This window comes from Impatiens glandulifera, chromosome 7, assembly GCF_907164915.1.
Source record: "Impatiens glandulifera chromosome 7, dImpGla2.1, whole genome shotgun sequence".
In the NCBI taxonomy this organism is placed as follows: domain Eukaryota; kingdom Viridiplantae; phylum Streptophyta; class Magnoliopsida; order Ericales; family Balsaminaceae; genus Impatiens; species Impatiens glandulifera.
The window spans coordinates 27274828-27298477 of record NC_061868.1 but is presented as its reverse complement, the minus strand read 5'-3'; the positions used below and the strand labels follow the sequence as shown (position 1 = coordinate 27298477).

Sequence of the window (23650 nt, the reverse complement as noted above, 5' to 3'; positions counted from 1 at the left end):
AAGGCCTTATATTCACTAGTTCCATTTTCGTCGATGTCTTTGAAGTCGACCTGCAAGATGTAGGTGAAAAGAGGGTTATCTCGTCCCATAGTGATTGATAAAGATGATGAAGATGATCGTGAGAGATAAGAATGCAGTTTTGCTTTGGAATTTCTAGAGAGAGGGTGCGTGGGTGAATAATGATTTAACTTCCAATTTATATATCGGGCGGTTTCTTGATGGTTCAAAAACTGAACCGTCACTTGGTTCTTGGTTTTGGCGCCAAAATTTCCCTCCAAAAGTTACTGCAGTAACTTTTGGCGGTACATAAGAGAGGTAAATTTGAGCGGTAATCTAGGAGCGGTAAAACTGTTGGTGGTAAACTGTTGGCGGTTAATTTTGAAGTTTAGCCGAATGTTAATGTTTGAGATTTATTGTTTTAACCGAAGCTTTGGTTAACCGAAAGTTTTTAGTGTTTGACCGAAGTTTTGGTAAACCGGAAAAATTATATTAAGCTAGAAGATTTGGTAAGCCAGAAGAGTTATGTTGAACCGAAATTTTATGTTAGTTCAGAAGTTGTTGTAAGGTAGAAGTTTAGAAAAAGTGAAAATATTATAAATTAATCTGAATAGATGGTCACCCGGTCGTACAACAAAATGACCGAGATGACCGGAAACAAAAAACAAAAAAAATTAAGACTGTTAGTAGTCTCCTTCTTCTATTTTCTCGATCCATTCCTCCACGATGTTGTCGGTCCGGTTATCGATTCTTCCGATCCAGCTTTCCATCATGTGGCTGGTTAGTGTGTTGGTCGGACCTACTGGGACTCCTGATCCAAGATTGGGGATGACGGAACGAATGTATCGGCTTTTTGGAGGCAAAGCCGATTTTTCTTCTCTGATACCACTTGTTAGGATCAGGATCGCCCTTGGAGGATCGGGGTCCGCTTTGTTAAGGGTGAACGCTTAACAACACAACACACACACTGATAATAGTCTAGTTAGAGACTAAAACCGCTTCTTAACACTACACAAGTTGTCACAAACCTCTTGAACCGGGTTCAAGTGCGGAAGTGGTTTGTTTCAACTTGAAGCAACACACAGTTCGGTTTGGAAGGTATTTATGAGATATCGGTTTAAGGAGAAAGCCGGTTTGGTTTAGGAAGTTATTAGTTATTTCGGTTTGGTTTAGATGTTTCGGTTAGGTTTAAGTGAGTAAGCCGAATATGAGAGTAAAGAACACGAGACAGGATTTTTTATGGATGTTCAAAGTTTAATCTCCTACGTCACCCCTTCTTCTCAAACAGTGAGAAGGATATTCACTAAGGAATATTACACAACCACAACACACAATCCGAACGAGTCTTATTTACTGTGTGTCGGTTACACCACTCACAATGATGTAATACAATGCTTTTTACTCAATAGTAAAATAAACACACAATACAAGAACACTTTCGGGAATTTCAATCATTATTTGATGTCGTGCGTAAGATCTTATGTTTGTTGTTACTTCTCTCTTGTATAAGCTTTTCGTAGTGATCTCATGCGTATATATCTTCGGCATCATTGGCTTCTATCTATAGAGAAGATATGACAACGGTCATATTTCTCTCTCCGCTTGATTGGTCATCTAAAGCCACGCCGATCCGGTTCAGAGGTTGCGTGCACGCTTTGTCATTTCGAACACTTGGTAGTCATACACTTAGGCCGGCGTCCATTTTTGACACATGGCATACATGCACCAAGTCAGCCGCCTGAACCAAACGTTGCTTGTAGAGTTAGATAAACAGTTTCATCATTGTTTTCGTTGCATGTTTCTGATCCGGATATTATCTTCTTTTGTATTTTCAAGAAATCTCTATATCGTCATATTACGTCATTTTCTCAGATTCACCACTTTTCATATTTTTCCGTTGAACTTTTATGATCTTCAATAAGAGTGTGTCAGCCGGATGAATTAGCTTTTACTAGCCGATCCGGTTAAGGAGTCCAGCCGGTTTTATAAACTATGACCGGATCATTTAGTCATGTACTTCAGCCGGTATGATGCGGCTTGATCTGTACCTGCACAAGAAGATTGAGGTTGATTAAGTTCTTTGGCCGGTTAAAATTAATCCTTTTAATTTTTTAACAATTTCTCCCTTTTTGATTATTTAGAATAAATATTCAAAACTTGTAATGTATGACCGGTTTAAAAATTAACTTCCTTAATTTTTCTAACAATTTCTCCCTTTTTGATTATTTAGAATAAATATTCAAAACTTGTAATGTATGGCCGGTTTAAAAAATTAACTTCCTTAATTTTTCTAACAATTTCTCCCTTTTTGATACTTTTCAAAGAAAAGTATCAAAATATGTTGTTTTGAAATATGTGTCTGATGAACTTAAGCTTGTTGAAAGAGTTGATTTTTCAAAAACCAACTTCATAAATAAGATAAGCGGAAAGTAGGGGTAATAAGTTCATAAGTTCAAGACAAAAAAGAAATAAAGTAAGTAAACTATGGATCAGATGGTCCTCCCTTTTCTTGCTCTTTGAGCTTTTTCTCCTACTCGGCTTGTCATTCCCTGGCTCTTCGATCTGCATCCATGCGCCATCCGGCTAAGAGACTGGTTCTTCCTGGAGGTAAGTTGTTGAAGTGGAAGGATCCACTTGTCGGTCTGGGTGGTCGAGAAGGGGGAACGACTGATGTTCCTTGACTTGTTGATAGAGCGGATAAGGACGGTGCAACTTTCTTCTTCCTTGGTCGTAGAGGAGTGTCATCCTCTCCTTCTTCAACGGCTATGGGTCGATTTGGGTGATCATCCGGTTGTGGACCTTGAAGACCACTTTGTTCTTCCTGATACATCAGATCGGTTATCTTCTTTCTTTTAGATTGACACCTTGTCACAATTCCTTTAGCCTGAACCGGTTCGGCTTGTTTTTGTTTCGTCTTTTCTGCCTCATCAAATTCCCGGGCTAATATCAAGTCATTTTCTTCCATTTCTTTTCTCAACCGTTCTTCTTTTTCGTCTTCGGCTTGGAGTCGAAGGGCTGTTTCAGCATCGGCTTGGATCTGGTCTTGAGCATTAACCGCTTTTGACTTAGTCAGCTCCTCAATCTGAGTCGCTATAACTTGCAACATTTCTAACAATGGAGCGGTTGATGACTCAACTATTGCTTTAACCGATTCGATTAACTCAAATTTGAGGGAGGTGGTTCTGGCTTTAGTGACGTTGTGTGATTCATTCATTGAAGTGGCAACAGCATTATCGATGATACCTTTGATGTTCTCGGATGTGTACTCAATTTCCTGACTTGGTTGAGTATGAACCAACATTGCAGTTTTTGATTTCTTTTGACCGGTTGAATCATTGTCCGTAAAGGCAGAGTGAGAAGAGGACTTACTTGGATGGATGGGATTGTCGACTTTATCCTCATTTGGATGCGGTTGAGATTCTTCGTGTCGGTCCCCTTCTGTTTTAGAGCATTCACCGATTTCAAAAATCGGCCTACTTTGGTAATCTTCCGTATGCATGAAACAGTCATTGCATACCTCTTGTAGTTCTTCCTCTAGCCGTTTGATGTTGAGGAGGGTATCGTTTCTCACCTCGGTGAAACGTTCAATCATTATCTTCAGCTTGGCCTATTGAATGCTTCATCAAATGCCTTCAGCTTGGCCTATTCATCGATCAAATATCCTCTTGCTAAGACCATTGAGACGATATCGGTTTTTGCAAGATCGAAAGCTTCCTCCTCTATTATCAAAAGTTTTGACCAGTACTTATTTCCGGTAAGATCGGGAAGCATGTGTGAGAATTTGGTTTGACTTCTGACTCTGACCCACAAGCGATAAGGACGTGTTATTCCTTCAGTCGCTTCCTCTAGATGAGTTGACAATTGCTGAAACATGGCTTCTATTTCCTGTTCAGAAATCGGAGGGGCAGAATCCGGTATGGTTTCGGTTTGTTCTAGTCCCTGAGTAGTAGGACTAGTTGGTCCATTCTGAGATCCGTTTCCTCCTCGCACCAGAGGGTCATCCTTAGTCGATTCTTGGTTTTCTTTATTACCCGGATTTGAGCCTTCCAGCGTAATAGGTTGGTTGACTGGCCCTTCTTCAGCCGGTTTTGGGTGGGATCCGGTTGTAATAGAATCTCCCATAGCCGGATCGGATGACTGTCTCTCTTCATTATCTCCCTCTCGCACCGGAGAAACTTCAGTTTCAATATTGGTCGTTTCTTCGACCGGATTGTCTTTGATTTGATCAGTTGCACTAACCTGATCAGTTTCTTCAAGAACACTTGTCACCTCGTCTTCATTAGCACGAGTGACATCATGTACCACTTTCTCTATAGTATTCTGAACAGATTTAGAGTGGACGGAGTGGGTACTAACCTTATCGGACAGATAGAGTGTTGAGGAGATAGGAACCGGAATGTCAACCCTTAAGGGAGTGGGTTGAAACAGAGGATCAAATGACCGAGGGGATCGCTTGGATGATGTTTTCTCAGAATCATGGGACTTGCTAGCCGCTTTCTTCTTAGCCGGCTTCCTGGTTTTCTTTGCCACAAACTTGATTCTCCCTGTCTTCTCTTTTGCCACTTCGGTTTGTTTGGCCTTACCTTTCAGCTCATCTTCCTTAGGATCTGCGTCTTTCGGTGCAGCTGGTTCGGCTTCCTTAGAACCCCTGGTCCTTGGTGTTCTTTCCTTTGTCGGTTTAACGATCTGGGTTTGTACACTCTCAGCATTCATGATTTTGGAGTTAGAGAGAGGTGTACCTTCACTTACTCGGATCTTTAGGTGTTGAAGAATTTTCCCGATCGGCATGGCATAAGTTTGAACCCGATCCTTTGTCTTGGCAACCACTTCACATAGTTGTTCGAATAAAACACAACCCAATCAATCTTGTCACCGCGGACTATGCCCATCATCATCTCGAGCTTCAGCTGGGTCATGTTATCGAAGTTTCCTCATTTTCCTTATAGGGATTTGGAGACGATATCAAGAAGCCACCAGAACTCTAGATTCAATGTCTTCTTCCGGCTGGTGTGATTTACCATGTCACCCGCATCCTTTAAAAGTACTTGTCGGACCGCCGTAGAGTCGGCTTCTGTACAAACGGACCAGAGAGAAACGTTTCCAATCCAGATTCCCTCAAGGATCCGATCAAGGCCTTATATTCACTAGTTCCATTTTCGTCGATGTCTTTGAAGTCGACCTGCAAGATGTAGGTGAAAAGAGGGTTATCTCGTCCCATAGTGATTGATAAAGATGATGAAGATGATCGTGAGAGATAAGAATGCAGTTTTGCTTTGGAATTTCTAGAGAGAGGGTGCGTGGGTGAATAATGATTTAACTTCCAATTTATATATCGGGCGGTTTCTTGATGGTTCAAAAACTGAACCGTCACTTGGTTCTTGGTTTTGGCGCCAAAATTTCCCTCCAAAAGTTACTGCAGTAACTTTTGGCGGTACATAAGAGAGGTAAATTTGAGCGGTAATCTAGGAGCGGTAAAACTGTTGGTGGTAAACTGTTGGCGGTTAATTTTGAAGTTTAGCCGAATGTTAATGTTTGAGATTTATTGTTTTAACCGAAGCTTTGGTTAACCGAAAGTTTTTAGTGTTTGACCGAAGTTTTGGTAAACCGGAAAAATTATATTAAGCTAGAAGATTTGGTAAGCCAGAAGAGTTATGTTGAACCGAAATTTTATGTTAGTTCAGAAGTTGTTGTAAGGTAGAAGTTTAGAAAAAGTGAAAATATTATAAATTAATCTGAATAGATGGTCACCCGGTCGTACAACAAAATGACCGAGATGACCGGAAACAAAAAACAAAAAAAAATTAAGACTGTTAGTAGTCTCCTTCTTCTATTTTCTCGATCCATTCCTCCACGATGTTGTCGGTCCGGTTATCGATTCTTCCGATCCAGCTTTCCATCATGTGGCTGGTTAGTGTGTTGGTCGGACCTACTGGGACTCCTGATCCAAGATTGGGGATGACGGAACGAATGTATCGGCTTTTTGGAGGCAAAGCCGATTTTTCTTCTCTGATACCACTTGTTAGGATCAGGATCGCCCTTGGAGGATCGGGGTCCGCTTTGTTAAGGGTGAACGCTTAACAACACAACACACACACTGATAATAGTCTAGTTAGAGACTAAAACCGCTTCTTAACACTACACAAGTTGTCACAAACCTCTTGAACCGGGTTCAAGTGCGGAAGTGGTTTGTTTCAACTTGAAGCAACACACAGTTCGGTTTGGAAGGTATTTAGGAGATATCGGTTTAAGGAGAAAGCCGGTTTGGTTTAGGAAGTTATTAGTTATTTCGGTTTGGTTTAGATGTTTCGGTTAGGTTTAAGTGAGTAAGCCGAATATGAGAGTAAAGAACACGAGACAGGATTTTTTATGGATGTTCAAAGTTTAATCTCCTACGTCACCCCTTCTTCTCAAACAGTGAGAAGGATATTCACTAAGGAATATTACACAACCACAACACACAATCCGAACGAGTCTTATTTACTGTGCGTCGGTTACACCACTCACAATGATGTAATACAATGCTTTTTACTCAATAGTAAAATAAACACACAATACAAGAACACTTTCGGGAATTTCAATCATTATTTGATGTCGTGCGTAAGATCTTATGTTTGTTGTTACTTCTCTCTTGTATAAGCTTTTCGTAGTGATCTCATGCGTATATATCTTCGGCATCATTGGCTTCTATCTATAGAGAAGATATGACAACGGTCATATTTCTCTCTCCGCTTGATTGGTCATCTAAAGCCACGCCGATCCGGTTCAGAGGTTGCGTGCACGCTTTGTCATTTCGAACACTTGGTAGTCATACACTTAGGCCGGCGTCCATTTTTGACACATGGCATACATGCACCAAGTCAGCCGCCTGAACCAAACGTTGCTTGTAGAGTTAGATAAACAGTTTCATCATTGTTTTCGTTGCATGTTTCTGATCCGGATATTATCTTCTTTTGTATTTTCAAGAAATCTCTATATCGTCATATTACGTCATTTTCTCAGATTCACCACTTTTCATATTTTTCCGTTGAACTTTTATGATCTTCAATAAGAGTGTGTCAGCTGGATGTATCAGCTTTTACTAGCCGATCCGGTTGAGGAGTTCAGCCGGTTTCATAAACTATGACCGGATCATTTAGTCATGTACTTCAGCCGGTATGATGCGGCTTGATCTGTACCTGCACAAGAAGATTGAGGTTGATTAAGTTCTTTGGCCGGTTAAAATTAATCCTTTTAATTTTTCTAACAGAAGTGTTTGCCAAATCAATTAAAGCATCTCATATTTTTTAAGTCTGGTCTTTTATGGGCTTCACACTTTCAACATGGCTTTCCCATCGTGTTTGTGATAATGGCTTGACCGTAAGACCTTGTACATGATCTTTGAAGATTTTCCACCGCTTGGTAGAAGAAGAGAATGAATATATGCATTGTATAACACCAAAAAAGGACATCGCTTTAGGACAACAATTTACCATATCACATAGTGTGAGATTAAGATTGTGGCATCCACATGGAGTGTAGAAAGCTCTGGGATTAATTTCAAGTAATCTATTTTGTACACCCTTGTGCTTTCTTTTCATATTAGATCCATTATCATTCCTTAACCTCTTATATCGTCAATCGTAAGTTCGAGATTGCTCAAAATATTTTTAAGCTCTATAAGAAGCCCAAGCCCAGAAGTTTCATAACTTTAAAAAAATTCAATCCAAAATTCTTCAACCACATCTAATTACAAAGGACATTTGATCCTCGTGACTTGCATCTAGAGTGCAATCAAGTATCATAGTGAATACTTTTTTCGCAATTCTTTGCACAACTGCAATTATTCTCTTTAATACTTGTTTCCAATGTTCTCTCTCTTTGTTAATTGTTACTTGCACACTTTCATCAATTGTCTTTTTCTATTGAAGTCTTCTTTCTAATTCAATCCAACTAGTCATACAATCAATGTGATCTTTGCTAGTTTGATGAAGATTGAGGCATCGGCTGATATTCTTCCAATCTTTGTATCATTCGTCAGCTAGATAACCAAGTTTCGTCATGGTTCTCTAAGTTTTGAATAACTTGCAACAAAAACAGAAGATCTTGTCCATAGAAATAGAGTACAATAACCATCTTCTGTCACTTTTCTCACCATTTGTCAATTGTCTCTTATAATGTGATGGATTGAAATGTCTTCCAGTGTTATCAAGAGGAAACAAAATATCATCATATCTTTTAGGACCTCTTTCAACCAAAAAGTCTCTAATATTTTGCATTTTGTCCCAATTTCCTAGATCATCAACATTTAAAGGAAACAAAATCTTTTGATTTATATCTCCATCAGTGTCACTTTTAGGCATACTTACATTGTTCTCATTTTCAGACATTTTTGGGTCTTCATTGCGAAGTTCATTCAATTCACCATGTTCTCGATCATTCACTTTATCATCGATGTCATTCTGGTTCACTTGCTCTACTATTTGATTGCTTGTGAAATACTTATTAAGGCTTTCTACTTGGCTTTGAATTAAAGCATCTTCCTTTTGTTTTTTCTTTCTTTTTTCTGCCCCAGACAATTATTTTCTTATAGGAGGCATGCTTGATAAAATTCTAAATGTTAATCTACATTAAAAATTTATAGATTAACCAGCATTCTATGAATTTATGATTAACCACAATGTTGCACTTCTGCTATGCAATAATGCAAGATACAGATTGTGAATCCACCATTCCACCAGACAAATCCTCAACAACCAAAAATAATCAAGTAAATCGAACTAAAATCGCACCGAAATCGGAGGAAGAACTCTAGTGGGCAGTGGCGCAGTGCCGAAAAACAAGGCTGGAACGAGCAAAAAAGGCCCAAGAGCTCAGGGAAGGAGACGACCGAGTTTTCTGCTCTAATTCCGGCAAGTTGGAGGATCGACGACGGACTTGGGATTTGGGAAAAGTGTTTCCTTTTCTTTTTCCAGAATGCTTGTTCTTTTTTTTCTTTTTCCTTGATTTTGTTGATAAATGGGAATCGTGCGATTCTTTTCTCCAAGTAAGATAGTGTTTTTTATTTTTATTTTTTTGGATACAAATTAAGTTAGGGTTTATCATTGATAGGTTATCAATTATTATTTATGTGCTTTTTAAACTAAGCCCCTTAACATATCATTATAATTTATTTTTTTTAAGATTTAGTGCCCCAAAAATATTTGGGCCTGAGGCAATTGCCTCACTTATTACACAGCAGGTCCGGGCCTGCATCTCATTTTAAAAAAATCGTTTAAATAAAAAAAAACCATAAAAATTGACCAACAACATAAGACTAAAGGAGAAACTTGAAAAAAAAAATGTCTACAAGAACAAAGGTAAATGACACCAAATAAAATCTTGAACCACAACATATATATTATTTCTTCGAAATATCGTTCAAAAGATCAACAATGCATCCACCATTAACGAACATCTTAATTCTTATTCTAAAGAAATGGTTATTTCTAAGACTCTTGTTGCGTGCACCAATTTCCACTTCATCCTTCCTCCACTTCACCATAATCTTCCATTTCTTTTATATATCCTTATTAAGGATCTCTTTATCATAAGTCCTTATAGACAAATAGTAAATAAACTTATCAGGAGTTCATACTAAACTTCCAAAAAAATTTGTGCTAGATGCCACAAGTTTTTTTTTATTTGTATATTTTTAAAGTTGAAGAGTTTTGTTAAACTTGAAGCGAAAGTTGAGGGGCATATCTGAAAGACACAATTTCGTTCGTCTCTGGTAAATAGTGCACGGCGGTTATTTCTTCAATCTTCGCCGCTGTATAGCAAATCTATATATGGAGTGGTAGGAGAAGTTAACAGCAGAGATCGAAGGCTTTGAGATTCCATGGAGGGGAAGCATAAGCTGATGCGATTCTCAAATGACTTTTCAAGAATCAATTCTTTAGATGACGATTGTCTTATGCACATCTTCAGCTTCTTATCGCCAATTCCAGGTAGTAACTCTTCCCCCCTCTCTCTCTCTGTTCGAATTCTCTACAACCGTGATTTCCTAGCGATCTCTGTTTGTCATTTCATCGAATTCTTCATGATTGTTATATCCTGCAATTGTCGCAAACCCTAGATAACTTTTCGATACCATTTTTTGTAAATCAAATCCAATTTCATCAAATTATATTTGTGTACGAGAATCCCTAGTTTATGTTTATTTATTTTGAACCCAGAAACAGGTACTGTACTCTATAAACATCTTTGCACATTTGGAATTTAAAAATCAGCTTTGATGATTGTGAACCTCCAGAATATATATCATTCGAAATAAATGATCCACTTGTAGTTATAAGTTAGGATTTCTCGATGCAATGCTTCAAAGTATGTTCTTTTGGGAAGAGATGATACAATACTAGTCAACATGGATGAGAGAAAAGATTATTATTGTTTTTGAAATGTCAATGAGATTCTTTAATATATGTTAATTCTGAGCTTGTAATTGCAGTAACACATAACTCACACACAGAACCTTCATCCTTAATATATTTACATGATATGTGGTTTCTTTGATAACAATAGTTTCTAGATAGAGATATAAAATTCATGATTTCTGTTGAAAAAAAATTGCAATTGAGTGTGCAGATCGGTATAACACCGCCCTTGTTTGCCACAAATGGCTTTATTTGGCATGTCACCCTCGTCTATGGCTGCGTGTGGATCGGACTACTAAAGACTTATCTCAGCGCGGAGTTTTCCCTGATATCAAAATGGCTGTGTCTGCGGCCAGGTTAGTTGAATTCGCATTTTATTTGTGGTTTTGGAAATAAGGCAAAAGTCTCAAGAAATTTGTCCAACACCAAGGCCTGGTGATACTATTCTGATTGCCCCTGGAGGAACTCACCTTGCTTCTGATATCCAGATTGACAAGCCGCTTTGCCTGGTAAAGTTTTCTCTTATTTTGTTCAAGTATCATTTCGTCTCACATTATGCCTTCTAGCCAGCACAAGTTTTATTTTCTCGTGGAATTTCACCATTTTTGGCTTATATAGTTTGTTTTGTAAAAAAGGAGAGGCTTGAATGAAAACTTTGTCAATATGAGTAAAGTTGAATTCTCAAAATTCATTTAGGTATGAATGCCAAATAAACAATTTGTGTAAACTATTAATCCAAACTATCTTAAAACGATGCCAAAATTAGGATGACAGTTAATAAAACTATATCTTGTAATAGCAGTTAAAACACTGCTTTAGTTGTTTGTGATATTCAGAAACTGTATCGTTGCTAGTATGTTTCTGTTCAATGTGTTTTTTCATTCTATTTAGAAAAAGGAAGATAATAAATCAAATTTAATATGAAACTGATGCTGCTCCTTTAATTTGCAATTTCTCACAATATATATAAAATGTTACTGAAAGGGTGATCTGACTTCATAATTAGCTCCCTAATAAGAAATGGCTTAGCATACCCAGGAAAGGGAATATTTAAGGCAGTATATTCTTTTCAGCCATCGATCTCTTACTCATTCTGGAGTGGATGCCTATTTTAATTATTCTGAAGTTGATTTTATGGAAGCTTCCAGATTATCAATTAACTCATTTAGTAAGACTTGACATAAGTGCAAAATTCTAAGTTAATCTCTAACCCTGGATACCATCTCCCTTTCTGTTTTAAAATACTTAGGCCTTGTTTGATGTGTGGGTTATTTGAAAATCAACAATCTACTCATCAATTACATCCTTCAACTCATCAACCAAAATACCCTCTATTTAAAATATATATATTTTATACCCCTATTGTCTTTTGACCAAAATAACCTGATTTTCAATAACTATATCAAGCAAGATTATTTGGAAATAACCACTTAGTTGTTCAAATAACCCTAGATCAAACAAGGCATTAATGTCAATTCACTTGACCTTTTTAGGTAAATGACTTTCATGCTTATGTAAAGTTGGGTTTACTCTTGATATTTTGTTCATTTTTTACTCTAAAGCTTGAGTATAAGAGAATCCCTATTGTATAGGGGGAGGTTATTGATGTGGTAGTTTGTCATATATAGCTTTTTACCTTGACATGTGATGAAACAAGATCAGCTTGAAAACTTTACATTTTTCACTGTTATCCTCAACTTTGTTCAGATTGGTGGAGGTGATGTGGCAGATGATACAACACTTACATGTTCACGTGGTGCTGACAGGTTTGTAATTATATGGCAATGCTAGGCCCGTTTTACTTGCTCATGTCTGGTGGTGCTTTAAGAGTTAAAACCAGAAGAAAATCACATATAAATAAACATGCTAATCTTATCATTTAAAAAGTAGCTCATTTGATTCCTGGGATCAGATAAGAGTTGACGGGGATTTTTATCATTGAACTGGAAAAGAAATAGGAATCGTTATACCCAATCTACAAAATCAAGTCCTATTCCATTTCACCCCATTTGGAAATACTCAAGGCCTTGTTTGATGTGGTTATTTGAGACAAATTTCAAATAACCCACTATTCAATCAACAATTTACTCGTCATTCAAATCATCAACCAAAATTTCCTCTTTCTTTTTTATAAAAAATATTTTTCATTATATACAACATATTTATGAATATATGTATAAGTAAGTTATGTTTTAGGACATGATCTCATCTAAATCAATACCCTGAGTAGATATTTGACCCAAAAAGTGTTTTTGAGGAAATTTATTGATGTTTTCTCGTCCAAACCAAGCTCTAGCTCTAGGTGTTTCCAAATAGATCCCTTTTAACCTAAATAACCCCGGATAAGAATAAACAAGATTATTTGGAAATAACCATTTGGTTATTGAAATAACCCAAGATCAAACAAGGACTTTTTTTGGTATATGGATGTGTTTTCAAATACAGAGACGATTGAAAACTAAATTTAGTCGGAGACATTAAAAAATTTATCTTTTTCTGCATCTAGAAACACATAAACAAAAACAAATAAGTGTTTAAGTCATTTTGTGTTTCCAAAGGCCCTATTCTGAAGCCGTGCTCGTCTCTCAATTCTAGTTTGATATAAACAAATATCATCTTTGGATAGAGAGGAGTGCAAGCTCCGTTTCTTGATTTGATCGCTGGAGTAAGTGATGTTGTACGTCTATAACTTTGTTTTCTTCCTCTCCTATTCTCCAATTTCACCCCCACACGACCCCAATCGCATGTTTGTTTATTTGTTTTTAAATTGAAATATCCTCTTATTAGTTTCTACTGTCCTTCGCCCCAGAAAGATCACCATCTCTCTAACACAAAAATAAAAATGTCATCTTTGCTCCTTTTTTATTATTTTGAGCAGTGCACTGGAGTTCCTCACTACCTGCAAGCTTTCGAACTTGACAGTAAAAGTAGAACTCGGTTGCTGCTTGCTCCACCGAGGTGGTAGGCTGATTGTTGACGGATGCATCCTTCAATGTGAGTCCAACCCATTGGACTACCTTTCATGTGCAATCATCAGCACAGCAAAACAACAACCTCAGCCGACAATCTCTTCTTCCTTAATTAAGGCGGGACTTGGAGCTGGAGTGTCTGTTTCCAGAACTCGAATTGAAGCTGGCACTAGCACTAAGGTGGTATCCACCAATGGATCCTTGACTTTGCAGCATGTTCGAGTTATTTATGCGAAAACCTCCGTTTTCTTCTGGTTTAATGTTGAGCCGCCCCCACTTATTACTGTAAGGTAGCTTCCAAACCTCAGATTCTGACAACTTACTTATCTATAATTTATTGAAAACTGTCTGCGGTTTGTGGTACAATTGCAGCAGATTGTTGCGGTTGTTTTTAGTTTAGTCTGTACAATTTTATATTTCTTTTTAGAATGTTGATGTTCATTATAAGTTATAACAATTTGTTGTGTAGTATCCAACAATTCCAATATGCAAGCAACATAGACAATGAATAGTGTGTTCTAAAGTCCTGTTTGGTTTGTAATATAACTTGTTGTGTTGAACAATGTCCTAAATACTTTGGGGGCATTTTTAAATCCTATTTTAAATTTTATTGTATAAGCTTGTTGTATTTGACCAAAAAAATCTTGCAATCTCATAGGATCTGTTTTCTCTTGTTGTTATCATTTCTTTTTATCTCATAGTGGGTCATGCATATTATGTAAAGGATCAAATTAAACATGGGACAATTAAAAGACTAAATGTCATATAAAAAAACATAAAGTGAAATCCACAAAATTAAATTTTTCATAGCTAGCTAGTAAAGGAGATGTACAATAACAGTATAAAATGAATCTTTTGAGGCACTAATCAGAAATCACCATCTTCTCTAAAACCACAGCCTTACACACTATTTATCAAAACAACAATGAATCAAATTTACTTGAACTAAAACCACAATCGAAACACCAAAATCAAGCTTCTTTCTATAATCTGTAAAACTCGGAATCAAGCGGTTGGTTCGTCGCTATACTGAAGTATTCTTGCGGGGTTTGTGTCGATCCTTAACAGTTCACTGCTATCTCATTTGTGCCTGTTAAGTAAGGAAGGAGATATTGCCTAAATATCAATCAATCCTTTTGAATAAAAGCTTACTCAACTGAAGAAAGATACTGAATCTACAAAACAATTACTAAAATAGTAAAGAAATGAGATTCTCAGGTTAGGCTTTGATTGAACAAATTGATTCTTGCGTTTAGGAATGCAAATTCAATCAATCAGAAAAAGGATCCAAATTGAGAACCCTAATGCAGAAAGAGACCTGGGATGATGATTCTTCATCGGGGGGGATGAAGATAATCATCTTCGGAATCGATGGAATGAGCGATGTCATCGGCGAGAAGAAAGCAGATTGAAAGCCAAGCGGTGAGAGCTAAGCATATCCTCTTGGCTACCCATAAACCGTTCTTCAGTCGTATCGCCATTGAAACAGCTCCAATTTGTTTCAAGTCCGATTACGCCATTAAGAAGAGATCTGTCTGTCTGTCTGTCTTTCAGTGGAGATCGATTAGTTTAAGAAGAGGGTTGTCAAAGAAGATAACTAATTCGGTGGTCAGACAATAGATGCAAATTATTCGCTAATAACCAACGAGGAGAACATTATTATTATTATTATTATTATTCATGTTCAACCTCTTTTGTTTTGCACACGTCTAACTAATAAATATGACGACGTACCTAACCCTCTTTACTGGCCAAATACATTTTTCAAATTCATGCGGCGGATTGGAAGTTTTGTTTTGTTTCATTCTTCACTCATATATAACATTCTATATATATATATATTTTAAATAATATATACAATATCATTAAATTAGACTAGTTTAAGCCTAAAATCAAAAAATATTATGAGAAAAAAACTAATAAAATGAATTTTTCTACTGTCTCAGCCTGTTTACTCAATAAAAATATCTTTAATTGTCATAATAATATATTTATGGATTAAATGCATTAGACGTCTAACAACGTTCATTGAACAACATCCGGACCACTCTCTTTTTTTTCTTTTTTAAAATAAAGATAGTACGACACACCCACAGCTATGATTCTCTGCTTAAACTCAAAGTGTTTTCAGATGGTATCGAACTCGTGACATTTTGGTCTCTTAAGCCGACTTTTACCACTAAACTACCTTGGTGGGATAAAACAAATACAACCCTTTAACTAAAAAATGATGAAACAAATCACAATGTAAAATGTGTCGATTTAACATCTTTGTGATACATTCTATAATAATCCAGCCCGGTCATGAGAATTTGGGGCCAATTTTAATTTAAATTTATTAATATAAAATAATATATAAATGGTTAATATATTATAATACGAAAATAATAAATTAAAAAAAAAGATAAAAAAGTTATATATATATATATTGTATAATATATATTTAATATTTAAAAAATATTAATAATATAATATATAATTAATAATGCTTTTCAATTTTAAAAAATTAGGACATTATAAAAGTGGTTTACCTGTGATACAACCTTTCTTTTTTCATCTATTCTAGCCATCAATTTGTTCAATCCGTTTTTATTAGTTAATTTATTTGATGTTGTGTAGAGAAAATAATAATAATAAATCTATTATTTATAATAGTTTGGAAGTGATTGAACTTATTGGTAGTCTGGTAGAAACTATTTATCATAACAGTTTAATCATAATAATGATTTATTTTATTTGAGATATAATATGGTTAGAAAGGATTAAATGATTATGAATATTACTAATCAATTTTCATTCTTAAACAAAATTATTGTCTTAATTTATTGTATTAGTGTATGACCAAAATATGGGATACATGATTTTGAAATTTTGATTTAAAGGAAAAATGTTAAAAAATGGTAGCTCAAATGATAATAATTTTTTGAAACAAAAACTATGCATAAAATCATAATAAATGCATTATTACTGTTTGGAATTTGGAAAAAACTCTAGATTTTTTTTTTCTTGACAAGCTTACTGTTTATTTTGTTTAAAAAAATGTTAAAATGATAATTATCAATTAAGTTTAGCTAACATTCAAAACAATAAATAATTGACAATTTCTATACGCTTTATCCACTTCAGTCCAGCTGAGACTATTACAACTAACGGATGACGTTTATTTCATTTATTTATATTGTTTTATTCTAGTTTTGTATTATATATCTCTTTCATCTTAACAAAAATAAAAGTCAAGAAGATTGATTGATTCATACTATTCTTGATAAACTCTTTTATTTCCATCTATCTTTCACAAAATCAGTTTTAGCGTTAGGTAGTATGTCTTTTTCCTTCTCAATATCTATCTATATATATATATAATAATGCTTAATTTTTAAAATATCCGGATTGCCGGGTCAAGAGCTGTGGTTAATTTGGATACTTGAGTCGGATTGTGGGTTGACCCGTTTTTAAATTTAAAACAGTTAAAAATAAAATTAAAAATGTTAGAGGTATGTTTCGAACTTATAACCTAACAAAACAAGTACAACTCTTTAACCAACTAGGCTACAAAAACTTTATATTTTAAATTCAACACCAAATTTGATAAACGCGAGACGTTTTAATATTAATATAAGTTTAACTTTTTAACTAACTAATGTATATATATATATATAATGATGCTTAATTTTTAAAATGTCCGGATTGTCGGGTCGAGAGTTGTGGTTAATTTGGATACTTGGGTCGGATTGTGGGTTGACCCGTTTTTAAATTTAAAACGGTTAAAAATTAAAATTAAAAATGCTAGAGGTATGTTTTGAACTTGCAACCTAACAAAACAAGTGCAACTCTTTAACCAACTAGGCTACAAAGACTTTATATTTTAAATTCAACACCAAATTTGATAAACGCGGGACGTTTTAATATTAATATAAATTTAACTTTTTAACTAACTAATATATAATGATGATGAGTAAATGAATATTTTGGTCGGATTGTCACGATTTTTTATATTATTACTCGTGCAAATGCACGGGCTAAATGCTAGTTTTACTAATAAGAGTACTTATAGGCCAAATTGATTAATTCAAATAAACATCAACAAAATAAATAGATGCAAGGAAACTGAAACAAAACTAAAAGACAATCAGACTAATTTCCCATATGCTCACTTTTAATTTCCCATATGCTCACTTTTGTGGTGGAAAAGGAAAAACCACCTAGATGTAATACTTGAGATGCTCTATGCATAAAATAATCTTTGTGACCCTGAAAATTGAAAAAGAAATGTTAGGGCAAGGACAATGGATACTCCTCATGCGTTAGTGATCAGTTCTTCATTTATTTTGTGAGATGGTGTGCGCAATACACTTTTTGTATATGCTACTTTTTAAATTTTTGTGAGTGGAATCAATATTTACGTGATCGAAAATTGAGCTTTTAAAAACAAGACTTTATAGATGACTTCATAACTTACCGTCCCGTTAAATCTGTGAGAGATTTGAATATTTAATGGGAAGTCGTCATAGGTCAATTTAGAATTTACATTGGAAATGGTGTTCTTGATCCGAACTAGGGGCCTTAAGTCCTTGAACAATAAATATTGAAGACCAAACTTACCTAGCTTGGTGTTCTTGCTCAAGGGAATGAAAAAAATTTGTGTTTTTCAATGGGGGTTGAAATAGGAGTATTTACAATGGAGGCTAAGGAAACTCTAAGTCCATAGCTCACTTATAACTAAATACCTAGTTAAATGGGGAGAGTTTGTCGTGAGGAATTCTCTAAGTAACCTATGTGGCAATTTAGGGAAAACTGTTGATATTTTTTTTGAGAAATGATAAAGCCAACGAATGACTAGCGAAAGCAAGGCCACGAATCCTACGTGGCCTTGCCAGCTAGGAGAGAGAAAGAAAAAAAAAATTAAAACGTTTCTGCATATCCTCTTTCACCCAATAGGGTTTCATATTTCTGCATTTTTTTCTCTCTCTGAAACGCTTCATTTATTTCTCTTCTCCAGCTCCGGCAGCATTTATTTCTCTTCTCCGGCTGCATTTATTTCTTTTCCACGGCTGCATTTACTTCTCAATGGTATCCTTTTTAAGGATCTTTATTATTTTTTTAATAGATCCAGAGTTTAGATTTTATAGATCTAGGGTTTAGATTTTACAGATCTAGGGTTTTACATTTTACAGATGTATATATGGATTTAAACGGTTTGAATTTTCAGGATACAGAAGCACCAAACTTGAACAACCCAGTAGATGAAGAACTTAACCTGAACAGATCCACCCCCGTTGAACCCCAAAGGTACCCTGAACAGATCTAGTGGTTTCGGGACAAGAAAGGGTCCTTCCTTGTCCCGAAATGGTTGGTTTCGGGACAAGAAAGGGTCCTTCCTTGTCCCGAAATGTGTGGTGTCTTGTAAGAAAATATTATGTTTCGGGTAAAAAAAATTTGTGTTTCGGGACCCGAAATGAGTCGTTTCGGGACAAGAAAGGGTCAAAACCAACCATTTCGGGACAAACATTGTTTTGTTTCGGGACCCGAAATAGGTGGTTTCGGGACAATAAAGGTGGTTTCGGGACCCGAAAGGTGGTTTCGGGACCCGAAACGGGTGGTTTCGGGACCCGAAACGGGTGGTTTCGGGACCCGAAACGGGTGGTTTCGGGACCCGAAACGGGTGGTTTCGGGACCCGAAACTGGTTGTTTCGGGACCCGAACGGTTGTTTCGGGACTCGAAACGGGTTGTTTCGGGACCCGAAATGGTTGGATTCGGGACCCGAAATGGGTGTTTTATGGACTTTTTCTTACGGTTTCACATAATTTTTGCAGTCACATTCCTAGTGTTGGAATGACATTTTCCTCCGAAGAACAACTTCTTGAATTCTACACATCATATGCCCACTTAACGGGATTCGGCATTACCAAATTAGGGAGCAAAAATGTAGGTGGTAAGAGGAAATATTTCAGCGTTGGTTGTGCCAAGAGTTTTATGAAAGAATCGAAGACAAAAAATAAGTTTCATCAGCCTAGACCAATAACGAAGACAGATTGTAAAGCAAAGATTAATGTTGTTGTTCGAAATGAAGGGGAATATGTGATAACAAGTATTTCTCTTGAGCACAACCATACATTAAGCCCAAAGAGAATACGTCATGTTAGATCCTACAAAGTGATTGACGGAAATGTAAAAAGAAGATTGGATACAAACGATGAAGCTGGAATAACTGTGGCCAAAACATTTCAATCACTTGTAGTTGAAGCTGGAGGGTATGAAAACATGTCTTTCGATGAGAGGACATGTAGAAATTACGTTACAGAAGCACGACGGTTGAGGTTAGGGATTGGGGATGCTGAAGCACTCACTAATTATTTCTTAAGAATGCAAACCAGGAACTCAAACTTCTTCTACCTTATTGATTTGGACGAGGAATCCCGAATTAAAAACGTGTTTTGGGCAGATGGTAGGTGCAGGGCTGCCTTTGAAGATTTTCATGATGTTATCTCTTTCGATACAACCTATTTGACAAATCGCTATGACATGCCTTTCGCTCCGTTTGTTGGTGTTAATCATCATGGTCAATCCATTTTGCTTGGATGTGGATTATTGTCAAGTGAGGATTCAAATTCTTTCACTTGGTTGTTTAGAACTTGGTTGGAATGTATGCATGATAGACCTCCAAATGCCATAATCACAGACCAATGTCGATCCATGGCGATTGCAATTGAGAAGGTATTTCCTAAAACTCATCATCGATTTTGTTTGTGGCATATAATGAAGAAACTTCCTATAAAACTTGGAAGCCATACTGAATATCATCTAATAAAGAAGAGGCTGAAAAACATAGTATACAATTCCATAAATATTCAACAATGTGAAGAGGATTGGAATAGATTAATTGAAGATTATCAGTTGGAAGATAATGTTTGGTTGAAATCTTTGTATTTGGAAAGATCTAAATGGATACCTGTTTATGTCAAAGGACAATTTTGGGTCGGCATGTCAACATCTCAACGGAGTGAAAGTATGAACGCATTCTTTGATGACTACGTGCAGTCCAAAACATCTCTCAAACAATTCGTCGAGCAATATGATAGGGCTCTGTTGCGAAATATCGAGAGAGAAAAGAAATTGGATTTCAAATCTTTTAATTCTTTGATACCAACTGTAAGTGGATTTGCCTTTGAAAGACAATACCAAACCTTCTACACTCCAGATATATTTAGATTGGTTCAAGAAGAAGTTAGAGGTTTGATGTTGTGCGACATCTCAGTCATTGAAGAGGAAGGGTCAGTTAGTATATTTAGAGTTGAGGAAATCATTCTGGGGGTTAATGGAGAACATGTAAGAGATGTTTCTTACAAAGTACATTACACAGAAAATGATTGCAATGTGAAATGTCAATGTCGATTGTTTGAGTTCAGAGGTGTTTTGTGTAGGCATATCATGGCTGTATTGAAAAAAATGAGGGTGAATGAGGTACCAATGCATTATATAATGGACCGGTGGCGTAAAGATATTAAGCGTGGGTATCAAAATATCACCAACATTTATGATTCAGATATGTCTGTTGAAGAAAAAAAACGTCACAATAGTCTAACTCGATTGATGCAAGAGGTTCAACAAGTTGGAGTAAAATCTGAAGTCAGCTGTTCTTTTTGGATGAACGGAATAAAAGGCTTGATGGAACAGTTTCTGTCACTTAATCATGGAAGCCATACTGAAGCATCTAAAGACCAAAGCACAGAAGCATCTCCATCTCCATCTCCATTTCAATCTCCCGCTACATCCATTTTGATACACTCTCCTAACAAAGTTAGAAGTCGAGGACGACCACCAACAAAGAGGAAACAATCCTTAATTGAAAAAATCCCCAAGACTTCGAGATCAAAAAAGAAGAGAAATACGGCCACAACATCTACAGTTTTGGATTCAACACAACAACAACAGCAATGGAATGATCCACTTTCAACTCAATTATCCTTTACATCACTTTTGTCCTCTCAAGTATATGTCGAAGATAATGCGTGTGGGGATAACATTCAACGAAGATAGTATTTATTTGATAATGAAGAGAGTACTTATTTGATAATGTTGTTGTCACTTTGAATATTTTTACTTTTTTATCATATCTTTAACGAAGATAGTACTTATTTGATAATGTTCTTGTCCCGAAACCACACGTTTCTTGTCCCGAAACAACTTTTCGGGTCCCGAAACCATCCATTTCGGGTCCTGAAACAACGTTTCGGGTCCCAAAACCATCCATTTCGGGTCCCGAAACAACTTTTCGGGTCCCGAAACCATCCATTTCGGGCCCTGAAACAATTTTTCTGGTCCCGAAACCATCCCTTTCGGGTCCCGAAACCATCCATTTCGGGTCCCGAAACAAATTTTCTGGTCCCGAAACCATCCCTTTCGGGTCCCGAAACCACACATTTCGGGTCCCGAAACCATCCATTTCGGGTCCCGAAACCATCCATTTCGGGTCCCGAAACCATTCATTTCTTGTCCCGAAACCACACGTTTCTTGTCCCGAAACTACTTTTCGGGTCCCGAAACCACCCATTTCAACTCATATTATACTTGTTTTATTGTCACGAAATGACATTTTCAACTCATATTATACTATTTTTGTCCCGAAATGGCATTTTCAACTCATATTATACTTGTTTTATTGTCACGAAATGACATTTTCAACTCATATTATACTATTTTTGTCCCGAAACCACCCGTTTCGGGTCCCGAAACACACTTTCGGGACCCTAAACCACCATTTCGGGACAAGAAACACCCCTTTCATGTCCCGAAACCACACTTTCAGGTCCCGAAACCACACTTTCGGGACCCGAAACAGCCAAACACATAAAGATTACACATAAGAATTCAACTTTCATGACAAAAACAAATGAACTAAGAAAGATTGATTTACCTCGCATCCTCATCAGCTTTATTGTCAAAAACCATTCCCAAAACGATCTCATCCTTGTCACCTAAATGGACAAAATGGAAGAAATTTTTATATCTTTTTTTGTTCTCCATCAAATATTGACATTGAAGGCGTGGTGGAATTTTCATGACTTCCAGTGGATTTTTTTTAGGTTTTTTGATGACAAATTTGTTTCCTTTGAACACCGATAGAGGAACTTCTTCACCACCCTCTTTTTGAACCTGCAATTCATATCCTGCGTCACGATGAATTTGGGCAGACTCGAAGTTCTTCGGCTTGTCCTGCGTCATATATGGAGATTTAAGGTTTGCTGGAACTTTCATTTGTCGCACGGGATTTTTCCTTCTTTTTCTTGGAGGCACCTCTTTTCCATCGTCATCTGTGTGATTCCCCTCATCATTTTGAGCAGCAGGCTCCTTGTCACCGGCCTCATCAATACCCACCTCCTTGTCAGCGGCCTCATCAAGACCACCGTCATTTTGAGCAGGCTCCTTGTCACCGGCCTCATCAAGACCACCGTCATTTTGAGCAGGCTCCTTGTCACCGGCCTCATCAAGACCCACCTCCTTGTCAGCAGCATCTTTGTCACATTGTGCTTCAGAAGGTGCTTGATCCTTGAAGTATTTATGCATGGCATCCCTGAAAAGTTTATTCTTGTCCATTGCTCTGTAAATGATGTGCATGGCGTTGTCATACAATGGTGTTGCATCCCAGCCTGAACTTAAAGATTCCATTTTTCTCATCGCTTTTTCAAGCATCACTGTACATTTCGAAACGCACACCAAATTCTCTGTAAATGTTATTCCGACCTCATCCGGAGCTGTGTTCAGAGGTGGTGACCTATTCCTAGGTTCTGTTGCTGCTGCCGCCGCCGCCTTTGGGGTCTGAGACACCCCATCAATATCACCCTCCTCGTTCTCCTCCTCGTCGTTCTCTCTGAAATCATTATCCTCGTCGTCGCTCTCATCCCACATCCCGGGTAGTGGAATGCGTCCCAGAACGCTTCCACGTCCGAATCCTCCATTATCCAACTCTGTATCCAGCCTAAACTTCAACGTTGTGTCATTCCAACATGACAGTATAGGAAATCGTCGCTCAGTAACTCCTCCCAGTTCAGGGTTGCTCACCCTATACACGTAGCATAGCTGAAAACATACATATGTTAAAACTAAATATTTTTGAAAACATGAAAATGAATGAGTGATAACTTACGATAAAGAACGTATGTGGTCCTTGGAAATGTCGTTTTTCATTCTGCTTCACTTTTGCGCATGATTGAACTAATCCTTCAAGTACAAATTTGCACCAATTGAACTTCTTGATATTGTCAACATCTGAAATAGATTTCAGAATTCTATAC

The 23650-nt window shown here is 36.8% G+C and overlaps 1 protein-coding gene and 1 long non-coding RNA gene across 2 annotated transcripts; one reads left to right on the top strand and one right to left on the bottom strand.

Annotated features, from left to right (window-relative positions):
• The first annotated feature begins 9769 nt into the window (after positions 1–9769).
• Positions 9770–13883, top strand: LOC124945833 (F-box protein SKIP5). Its single transcript, XM_047486337.1, has 5 exons — positions 9770–9962; positions 10600–10744; positions 10819–10897; positions 12096–12154; positions 13267–13883. The coding sequence occupies exons 1-5, from the start codon at positions 9854–9856 to the stop codon at positions 13649–13651; spliced, it is 777 nt and encodes a 258-aa protein (XP_047342293.1). The 5' UTR covers positions 9770–9853; the 3' UTR covers positions 13652–13883.
• A 307-nt stretch (positions 13884–14190) lies between these two features.
• Positions 14191–14986, bottom strand: LOC124945834. Its single transcript, XR_007099998.1, has 2 exons — positions 14676–14986; positions 14191–14447 (listed from the first exon to the last, which is right to left on the bottom strand). It is a non-coding gene; the product is annotated as an uncharacterized LOC124945834 (long non-coding RNA).
• Positions 14987–23650: the final 8664 nt, after the last annotated feature.

What these genes read in the sequence shown, in the direction of transcription:
- LOC124945833 (XM_047486337.1), top strand. Translation starts at nt 9,854, where the DNA reads ATGGAGGGGAAGCATAAGCTGATGCGATTCTCAAATGACTTTTCAAGA. An exon ending in CTTCTTATCGCCAATTCCAG is followed by an intron (nt 9,963 to 10,599) that starts GTAGTAACTCTT and finishes TTGAGTGTGCAG; the next exon opens with ATCGGTATAACACCGCCCTT. An exon ending in ATGGCTGTGTCTGCGGCCAG is followed by an intron (nt 10,745 to 10,818) that starts GTTAGTTGAATT and finishes TCCAACACCAAG; the next exon opens with GCCTGGTGATACTATTCTGA.